At 53.1% G+C, this 10,915-nt stretch overlaps 1 protein-coding gene and 1 pseudogene across 1 annotated transcript in view; both read right to left on the bottom strand.

The window, feature by feature from the left end:
* ADA (adenosine deaminase) overlaps nucleotides 1–10,915 on the bottom strand; it is a 36,872-nt gene that overhangs the window by 20,956 nt on the left and 5,001 nt on the right. Inside the window, exon 2 of the mRNA XM_023536052.1 lies at nucleotides 4,297–4,358. Coding sequence (XP_023391820.1) covers nucleotides 4,297–4,358 — 62 coding nt within the window. The remainder of the gene's footprint in view (nucleotides 1–4,296; nucleotides 4,359–10,915) is intronic.
* LOC111745195 lies at nucleotides 8,099–8,210 on the bottom strand (annotated as a pseudogene).

Raw genomic sequence — 10,915 nt, 5'->3', positions numbered from 1 at the left:
AGGGCAGACGCCTGCCCTCCCTCCTCCGACCTCTGTCTGGCCAGCACGTCAGAGAGGCTTGCCCGGCCCAGTGTGCTGGGAGAGGGCTGGGCCAGCTGGCCATCAGCCTCAGAGGTCCCTCCCCTCCCTGCCCACAGTCCTCCCCGTTCCCAGGGCTAGATATAGCCATCACTCAGTAAGGGCTTGCTAAGGACAGCCCTCCTGGCCCGGAGCCTCCTTCCCCCCACCAGCACCTCCGCCTCCCCCAGCCAGGGGCGACAGGATGCGAGGGGGGCTGACTTCCCACTTTCTGCACAGCCTGGTCTCCTCTGCTCATCCTGGATCTGCCCCGACTCACGGGTCACCCTGGGCCTCAGCTTTCCCACTTTGAAGATAAAAGGGACAAAGAATTACTAGACATCAAGCAACGCTTCTACCATGAGGGACGAAACGAGAGACAAAAGGAGCTCCGAGGAAACAAAAAAAATGCAGAAAACAGAAGAAAACTTAAGAACCCTAAAATGAACATCCTCGATTAGAAGGAATGGAAAATAAAAGCTGAGAACATCCTCCGGCAAGCAGAACAAAAGATTAAAAAAAATTAGGAACAAATGGTTAGGTGAGTTAGATGATGAAGTCAGGAGGCTCAAGCATCTAGTTAGCCACAAAGGGAGCAGACAGAAGGGAGGAAATTGCCAAAGACATGGAAGTTCAAGCAAGTAGTCTTGAAGTCTTTTAATGGCTTCCGTCATTCAAATATTAAAATGTTTCCCTACATAAATACCTATTACGTAAGCCCCCTAAATACGCCCTCTTCCCTCTCTGGTGGCCCCGGGTCCCTGTGAGTGCCCAGTGGGTATCACCAAGGGTCACCCTGGTGCCCACCACCAGTCTGCCAATCAGCCCAGTGTGATCCCCATTCCTGCAAGACACAGTTGGGGGGTGAGGGGGGCGGGCAGGTGAACCTCTGGTGCTGTCCTGGCAGTGAGGTCGGGTGCTCTCTGAGCCTTCCACCGTGGGCCAGCCTCCCCAAAGTCGCCCTCGCGAAGCCACCCCCAGTGACCACGTCCTCTGCAGAGCCTGTACTTTGGGTATCTTTCTGGGCACCAGCGGATGGAAGGCAGAGGAAGTGATGCTAAGGTTCTGGCTCCCATGTTAGCGAACACAGTGGCCACATCTGCCTTGGGCCCACTGGGCCTGCTACTCCTGATTCTCCCAGTGGTGTCCCTCTAGCTCGTGTGACCCCACGGCTTCCTGGTGGAGGTCCTCCTCCTCCTCCACCTCTTTCAGATCTCCTTCCCTTGGTTTTCACTTCCCCTTCCGGGGGCCCCCCCTCCCCTTTTGCCCCCCCCCTTCGGGGGGTTTTTGCGTTGTTGGGGCTTGGTTGATTGGCGGCACCCGGACCGGCCCCTTTTTTCGGCCCGCCCCGGAAGCCAGGCATCTCAGGCCACCTTTCCCCTCCCCTTCCTGGGATGGCTCCTCCAAATATGGCTCCTCCATCTACCCAGCTGCCCAAACCAAAGATGGGAGCCTCCTCCCACCAACGCTGTCTCCCTTGTCCCCTTCCTGCCATGGTGGGCAATGTACCTATAAGAAGCCTGACCACAGAGAGCCAGTGAGGAGGATAAGCTCAGGTTCATAGCCCTCCTGTGTCTGCCAGCTCCCGGGCAGGGGCCATCCCCTCTGAGGATCCCCATGTCCTTGTCAGTGAAACTCAGGATATTTTCTCTGCAGGGTACAGAGAGGGACACGTGAGACTATTTATACATCCTTGAAAAGAGCAGATGCTGAAGCCAGATGGCCTGGGTTCGAATCCCGGCTCTGTTATGAAGGCTACGTGACCTTGGGCAAGTTACCCACCCTCTCTGTTTACTAGGTCAGACGTGTTTAAGAAACACCCAGAATGGCCTAAGTAAGAAGCAGAAGAAGAGGTCAGAACTTCCACAGGCTTTTAGAACTTGAAGGGCCATATGTGAACTTTGGCTTTGGCCCTGAGCAAGGTGGGAGGGACTGTGGGAGGGTTTGAGCAGAGGAGTGAGCCAATCAGATAATTGTTGTAAGATAATTCTTCCGACGGCAGTAGTGGAGGGTCAGTAGACAGGGGAGGCCAGAGAGGACACTTGGAGACCAGTCAGGAAGCCATCGCAATAGTCCAAGTGGTGGCTCAGAGCAGGGTGGTGACAGGGAGAGAACAGCCAGATTCAGAATGTGTCTCGGAGAAAAAGCTGACAGGGTCTTGAAGGAGACTGAGAAAGAGCCAGGAGAAGCCCCTGGAGAGGGCGGAATCACAGGAGCTGAAGGAAGAAGAAACAGGAGGAAACAGAATCAGCGGAGGCCCACGACACGGAGGCAGAACAGGGCCACTGACTTGGCCTGAGGCTCGGCTCACAGGCCAGATGCTGCCCTCTCAGGCCTGGCCCACCCCCACCAGGAAGTCCTCCAGGGCTCTCCATATCTGAGTCTCCGCTGATCTAGAGATCAAACTCCAGCTGGCACCCCCGCGCCCTTCCTCCAGGGCCAAGAGTGTTCAGAGACACCAGACACGGGAAACTGAAAATCTGAACAGCTCCCCCACCCACGGTTCCTTTCCCGCCACCCCACCCCCACAGTCTTGCCACCTGGCTGCGCTAATGAGTGCTCTATGATCCCTTAATGAGCACCCGGATGAGATCCCATCTTGGCACCCATAACCCGCTCTCGGCCTCGTCAGGGCCCTGCAGCGATGGCTGGTACTCAACATGGGCAAAGGACAGGCAGAGATAAGCCAGGCGGGCTTTCCCCGACTTAGCCTGAGCCACTGGTTATGTTAATGACATTGTCATCATTAAGTGACATTCCTGGAGCACTCGCTGTGCTCAGTCCTGAGCTCAGTGATTCATCTAAACCTCTAGTGGTGGGATAATGGTCACACCCTCCTCACGAGACAAGTCACTTGACCTATCAGGACTCCGTTTCTTCACCCACAATATGGGGCCAGTAACGGGACCTACTTTACCGGTCATGAGGATTAAGCTCACCCCCGTGTGGCACTTGAAGCAGAGTTGCGCACACAGTAACTGCTCACACACTTATATAGTTAAATAACAGTTAAATCAACAGCCGCTTCCCAGAGCAAGCTCGCTGGAAGGGAGACGAGATGGCGGAAAGTGTTCTTTTGCCAGAACTTTCTCCGGGAGTTGGAAGAGGTGCTCCCGAGAGTCGGGGGCAAATCCAAGGAGCGCCAGTTCTCCACGGAGCGGGCATATGCGTAACTGAGAGGATTCTGGTTTACCGGGCAGCATGTTCAAATTCAGGTCCAGAGCTGAACCTCTCAAGACAATGAGGGAGATGCAGAGTCCTTCCAGCTCCAAACAGAATAGGTGTTGGGCGAGCTATAAAGAACTCAGGCTGCCGAGGGGCGGGGTGGCAGGAGGGGCCGCCATCTCCCAGGTCAGCTCTAGACAAAGGCCCTATTCTTCCCCTAAACCTGCAGAGGCCAAAGATAAATAGTAAGGAGGAAACGGGGTGTCTGGATTTGAATCTGGATCCACTGGCCTTCAAAGTCCCTGTTCTTAAGTGTTGGACCCAACAGAGGGGCCACTATGAGCCAGTGAGGGGAGGGAAGGGCAGACCTTCCTCACGGGGGGGCCACTAGGGACCCTTCAACCCACCAGCACCCACGAGAGCTGAGGCAGGATCTGTGTTCTCACTTGGAAGATGCAGGGTTGGGCCCAGAGAGGGGAGCAACTTCTGCACATCTTCTAGCAGGTTACCATGGTGATGTGGAACAGCTCTGGGAGTCAGACGGCCCCACCTTGGGCAACGCCTTCACTTCTGTGAGCCTGTTCTCTCCTCAGCGAGCTGGGGATAGCAATACCCTCCTCCTCCAAGTGCAGAGGGATTCAATTCTGACTCAAGGAACAGGCTCAGCGAAGCCCAGCCCTAGGAGATGCTCGGCAAATGGTACTGGCATCCTGTGTGGGTGGGTCACCTGCCACAGGTTCTCAGCCAAAAAACAGGACTGGTTTTGTGTGTGCTTGTCTGGCGTGGGTGTCTGTGCGTGTGTGTGTCTGTCTGTAAGGTGAGGCAAGCTTCCCTCTGTCTCACCTGGCAGCAGGAAGCCAAGAGTCGAAGGCGCAGAAGACATGGGCTATGGGTCTCCAGCTCAGAGCTGAGGCCTCCATGTTTCCACAGACCCCTTCTTCTGCCCAGGGTATGACTCAATTCCACAGAGATACAGGAAGAAGTAGCAACCCCAGAATTCTCTAGAAGCCTCTGGGTCAAACTGTGGACCCTATCCATATCCTAGGGAGTAAGGCCTCTTATTAGTGAACTTACCTGCCGTAATATAAGATGGTTTCAGGCTTGATGGCTCCATCTAAGTGAACGTGTAATTCTACCTGCAAGGGGCAAAGGGAAGAGAGGGTGCACACACCCATGAATGCCTGGAGGAACTTTCAGAGTTCATATTAATATTAACCATAATAACCATTAATCAGCACTTAGCAGATACCACATACAACACGTTATTAAACTCTACGCACGTTATCTTGTTTAATCTTCATCTGCGGGGTAGGTTTAATTGCTTTTCTACCTCTTTCACAGTTGAGAATGCTGAGGTTCAGAGAGGTTAAATAACTTGTCCAAGGCCACACAGCAAGCCAGTAATGGAAGTAGGATCCCAATCCAGTACCTTTGGTCTTAATCACAGGTGGTAAGTGGCAGGACTGGAATTCTAATCTGAGCCCAATCCTAAACCTGGTGCTCCTGAACGGGAGGCCAGCCATGGTCCCATGGGAGCTCCCGAGCCCCAGCCACCACACAGGCGATCCTGCTCTCAGCCAACTCAATAAACGAAATCCAGCTTTAACACAAAGGGTTGACCACGGACTTCCTGGACTAGTGATTCAGTCAGTATATTTTGAAAATCAGGCTCCATTTTCAAAAGTGGGAGTGACTCTTCAGCAAAGCTCATCAGGAATTGATATTAGGCAACACAAGATCTTTTCAGTACACTAGAAAGGACAGTAGATACTTAGCCGTCTGGATGACCATCCCCTACACGCTCAGCCCCATGAACAGCACTCTGCACACAAAGCCAAGAGTTAAAGGACAGGGGCTCGGGAAATAGCAGTCAGGCTGGACTCCCAGCTCTGCCCCTTCTCTGCCTGTGTGACTTAGACGCTCAATCTCTCTGAGCCTGTTTCCTCGACTGAGAAACAGTGGACGTTACTGCCTCCCTGTCCAAGAACAATTGTTGGGATTCACGAAGACACTGTAGGTGGACATGTGTGGCCCATGGGACATGGCCCCACCTCTCGACCAGGGTGTTTTCCATGAGCTGTTGAGAGAAGCACAGCAGGCAGAGGGAGACAGTGGGACGGGGCCCTTGCCATCTGCTTGTTCCAGGTCACAGAGGAAACTCTTCCTGGGCCAGGGGGTGATCCTGAAAACTCTCGACTAACATTCCACTGGGGTGGGGCCTCCTCTGGAACTTAAGAGACCTGGACAAGAAAGTGGCTGCCCTGGCTGGGGAGGGAGCCAAGGGCATCACGGAATACCCACACGAGCTGCTTCCTGCACAGGGAACCCAGCCCAGACCCGGGGAGGCCACCGGGGACAGATCCGCCAAGTCCTCCTATCAGCAGGACATCCAAGTCGTCAGAAGTCATCTGGCCGGCAAAGGACCAAGCAGCACTCACACCCAGACTCGGAGTCAACTGAGCTGTTGGATTCCCTAACAAAATGAGTTTAATGCCCCGCTCGGCCAAATGTTTATTGCGTTCTCGAAAAATGCTCAACATTGGAAACACTGACACTTCCTGTCCAGGGACCTGCCAACCAGCTGTGTGACCTCAGACAGGGGCCTCACATCTAAGCCTCTGTTTCCTTATCTTTAATCACCTCCATATCTGTGGTGAGGATCCAGCCAGAGAGGCAGGGCTGACTTGTGGTTAGAGCTGGAATCTCAGCTCCTCTACTCCCTCTCTGGGTGACCTGAGGAAAGTTACTTCACTTTCCGAGCCTTGGTGTCCCCCTCTATCCAACGGGGAGGATAACAAGCCCTCCTCTTAGGCTTCACTGTGTCAATGCATGCAATGTGCTTAGACCAGCTCTTAAAAGCAAACTCTAAGTAAGCATCAACTAAGAGTCCTTCGTTCAACAGGTGGTCAAGGCCCTGCTGGGGATGGAGAGCTAAGGTCAAGGAACAGAGGCCTGCTCCTGTGACACTTACATTCCAGTAAGAGCAAGAGATAGGAAGTGTTGCATCGATAAACGTACAATCAAAGCCATGACAACTCCTTGGAAAGCACACACGCAGTCTTACAAAAGAGGTAACAAAAGAAAGAACTTTACCCAGCGAGGCCAGCAATGGCTCCCTGGAGAAAGCAGAGCTTGAGCTAAGAGCTGGAGGATGAAGAACCAAGTAGGCAAAGGCAGGGGTGAGGCGGAAGGCTGGAAGAGCATTCCAGGCAGAGGGAACAGCACATGCAAAGGCTGTGCAGAGAGAGAACGTGGTGGATGAGAGGAAGTGGAACACGGGTGCGAATGAGGGAGGGGCGGTGGGACTGGAGAGGCCGCAGACACACACACGAGCGGCAGCAGCAATGTGACCACGGAGCGGGGGAAGGGGGCAGATGGCACCACAAGCCAAGGAACCCCTGGAGCCACTGGAAGACGGCAATGAATAGATTTTCCCCTAGAGCCCTCAAAAGGGTGCATCATCCTGCTGACACCCTGATTTTGGACTCCATGTCAGTGAGAAAATTAATTTCTGTGGTTTTAAGGTACCCGTTATATGGTATTTGTTACAGCAACCACAGGAAACTAATACAGTTGGGTCCTGCCGGTGGCCGAGGAACCAGGAGAGCAGAACTATGTCCCTGGGGCTAAGGGAACAGGGCTCCTGGAGGAGCGGTCCTCGGCTCTGGCTGCCTCTTGAGAGCAACTAGGAAGCTCTGGAAAGTTATCGATGCCCAGGCCAATGAAATCACAATCCTTGGGGGTGGGCCTGGCTTTTTTTTTTTTTTTTTTTTTTTTGCAATGCAAGGCCAAGATCAAGAACCACTGTCCAGAGGAACCAATCTAGAGGCCTAAGAGGACAGAATTCACACTGGAATAAGGTAAGAAGGCGAGGTAAGAAAATGGAGAAAGTTTAGACCATCTTTTCAAGAATTTACCCCTGAAGGGGAAGAAAGAGCTTGGGAGGGGCTAGAGGTAGACGTGGGATAAGGGAAGTGCATTTCTTTTTAGGGTGGGCATGACCTGGGCATGTGTAAACGGTGATGGAGAAGACCGAAGTTCAGAGAGATGTCGCATGGGGTTGCTGAGACGGTAGGAGGGGTGAGAAAGTCAAAACCAGGCTTGGCCGTGGCACCTCTGATGGGAAATTGGCCGTAAATCTAGAAAGTTGTCCCTCGTTGCTGTGTGCCCTGTTGTGGTTGGGTCGGGGGGCCAGTGTGGCTACTTCTGGTCAAGCACTTAAACGCCAATGCAAGACTCCCTGGAGCCCTCTTCTCATTCTGGCATAGCAACTAGCAATGTTCAGGATGATAACCACCCACCTGCCTGGGTCCCTGCATGACTGTGATGAGCAGACTGACAGATGCATAGTGCGAGCAGGAATGACGGACATCTCTGCCGCTTGAGGCCCCTTAGACCTGAGGACGTTAGTTACTGCAGCACATCGTAGCCCATCCTGCCTGACATACCATTCTGAACTCGTTACAAATTATAACAGAAAAATGAGCCAGGTACATGACAAAGAAAAACATAGGAAGGGAGGAGGCACAACTTAGGAAAAAGTGTAGAAAAGATCATTTTGAGGTAAGGGGGAAAATAAAGGAGTTAGACAGAGAGAAGGAAGGAGAGAAATGGTTCCAGGCAGAGGGAACAGCACGGGCTAAGTGTCTGCATCAGCAATCGGTCAGGGAATTGGCGAGAATGAGGTTGGTGGAGAGAGATGAGGCCGCAGAGAAAGTGCTCACAGGTCACGGTTAAGGGGATCTACTGAGGGCTTTAAACAGTGGAGTCCTTTTTTTTTTTTTTTTTTTTTTTAGGAGAGGCAACCCTTGGTTGACCTCACAGATTGCAAGGACCTTGTTAGCTTACGATCCCTTGTTTTTTTTTTAATTTGTTACGCCTACAGCACCTGGTCTTCCTAGGTGGTCTCCCATCCAAGTACTAACCGGGCCAACCCTGCTTAGCTTCCGAGATCAGCCGGGATCGGGCAGGGCGGCATGGCCGTAGACAGGAATCACTTTTTAAAAGCTTTTTCCGCTGCTGTGTGGGGAGCAGGTTGGAGAGAGCCAGAACAGAAGACAGCGCTGACGCTGACGCAGGCATCCAGATGGGGGACGAGCGTAACCGGGGTGGGGGCGGAGGTGGGGGACACGCCCACCTCATCAGAGAGCAGGCAGGTGCTCGGTGAGCACGAGCTGCCTAGTGCAGCAGAGCGTGGAGGGAAGGTCTCGGAGTCAGGCAGCAGGCAAGAGGCCCCTGGGGAGAGACAAAGCAGAACCCACCAGGTCCCACTCTCCTCCTCTAGGCTTCCTGGGAAGCTGCCCTGACACATTTCCAGGGAGGAGTAGAGATAGAAGCCACCCCCACAGGCAGCCCAAACTCAGGCGGGCCTCCAAATGACCTTTCTGGAAAACTGTGACTATCTGTGGAAAAGTTTGTCAGCCCGCCCTAGATGACGATGGGGTGCAAGCTTGGAGACCAGGGTGGGGACCTTGCTCTGCTGGCCCCATTCAGATAAAAGGAGCCGCAGTGGCTTCTAACTACCATGTTCGAGACCATCTACATGCATGACCTTATTTCATCCTAACCACCAGTAAGGTAGGAACTTCACTCTCATTTTACAGATGGGGAAACTGAAGCTCAAAGAAGCATTTAAGGGCACAGAGTCAGTCAGTGATAGAGTCAGGATTTGAACCCACATCTGAGTTTTGACTCCTACTGTATGTACTTTCTCTGCAGGCCTAGCCTCAGATATAATACAGAAGTATTAACAGCAGTTGCTTACTATTATCAGACCCTTCTCTCATGTAATCTTAACCCTAATCAAGGTATACATTAGCCCCATGTTGCGGATGGGGAAATGGACCTGCCAAGCTGAACTCACAGCGTGTTGGTGACCTGCTCAGGGTTACACAGACTCATAGTGGCAGAGCTGGGCTGGAACTCAAGTGTCTCCAACTCTGAGCCCAAGTCCTGCCCACAGGCCACACCACCTCCCTGGCAAGCCTCCTGACCTCTGTGGAAGCAGCTTATGCCTCATGCCCTGCACTTGCTCTCCGTGTGGCTGATTTGCAATCAGAACTGCAGGAAATCCTCCCACATCTGAATAGGAAGCATCCCCAGTTACCAAGAAATATTTACTAAACGCCCATGAGGTGCTGGGCACAGTGGGAACATGAGGAAACACAGAGTCTTTGTTCTCAGGAGATGTCAGCCAGACAGGTGAGGTCCAGGGAGGCACATTCACTTGCCCAAGGTCACCCATCCTCTTTCGGGGTCTATCCCAGACTACTTCTCCCCAGGGCTCCCCATGCCCCCCAAACACATCACTGTTGTTTCCATCCCACTGACTTTGAAATTCACTTACTATGTCTATCTCTTCTACTATTAGTTTCCTAAAAGCAGGGACTTCATGTGATCATGCTGAACCCTCAGGCCCTAGAACAGGGCCTGGCACAGCAAAAAGTGTTCCTCCTCTCCCTGTCCTAGGTCAGCAATGCTGTGTCCTCTCTCTGCCTCAAGGAAGGGGCTGACCTACCTCTGTGGGCTCGGCCCAGAACCCAGACAAAGCAGAGTGTCCAGGGTTGCCTGACCAGCCCCTGGAACCTGGGCACTGCAGTTGGAACCTGGATGACCCACGTTACCCATTGAGGGGCAGACGTCCCCCCATTCTTAGTCCTGCTCTTACCGATGAGCTGAGAAGTGCTAGGGGGCAGAGCCGCCATGGCCTCTCATCTGACTTTTGGGGTGAGGTCGGGAGAGAGACCAACCCTGGGGCTGACAAATTGTTTCAGCCACACCTCCTCCGGGAAGTCCCCCGGGCTCAGCCCCATCTTGGCTCCAGAAGCTCTGAGGTACAGAAGGGGCAGAGCAGTTCCTCAGAGCTTTCTGCTGACTTGGGACCTGACTGAGCTCTGTTGCTGCTGTGAGCTTCCCCAGAGGTTTCATGGAAGTCAAGGTGTGTCTTCAGCCAGGGGGACATGGGATGAGAGCCTCAGAACTCAGCACAGTTGTCCCCATTTTATAGGTGAGAAGACCGAGGCTCAGAGAGATTAAAGAACGTGCCTTACATCACAGACTGAGTGCCACAGCCAGGATGCTGTTTGACCCATGAACCACAATCAGAAGTCATAACCACAATAGACCCACTTCATCCTGCCTATCGGTGCTAAGTCAGTGCTGGTAAAATCTGAGTAGAATCATCAATAACCATGAGGAGGATGATCGATAACAGCCAGCATTGGTGTGCCCCCCATCTCAGCTAGGCCTGTACTTGGTGTTTTATGCAGGGTGGATACACATTTGATCCCCATTTTACAGATGGGCAAACTGAGGCACAGAGAAGTAACTCACTTGGGCTCCTGAAAATAAGTAGGGATCAGCACTCAGATCCAGTTGGCCTGGCCCCAGCTGGTGCCCAAGTTTAAACTCCTTGTCTCTCTCTGTGGTCACAGGACACGAGTCTGTTTCGTCCTCTACTTTGCTGCTCTGGGCCTGAGAACCCTAAAGGGTGAGGTGAGCCTGCCCCCAACACACTGGGTAAATATAGATTCGAAACTCACTCTGGCCCCCTGGCCTACTCTTCTCTCCTGTCCAAAGCAAGGCCGTAGGCCTGCCCTTCCCTGCTACAGGGGACACTCCTTAGGGCAACTGGGCTCCTTCCGACCCAGACCAAGCCCACCCGAGGTCAGATATGGAATCAGGAGGCTGGCTG

The sequence above is a fragment of the Pteropus vampyrus genome, unplaced genomic scaffold (assembly GCF_000151845.1).
Source record: "Pteropus vampyrus isolate Shadow unplaced genomic scaffold, Pvam_2.0 Scaffold147, whole genome shotgun sequence".
Taxonomy (NCBI): Eukaryota; Metazoa; Chordata; class Mammalia; order Chiroptera; family Pteropodidae; genus Pteropus; species Pteropus vampyrus.
The sequence above is the reverse complement of the archived record's forward strand: the minus strand, read 5'-3'. Positions and strand labels throughout refer to the sequence as shown.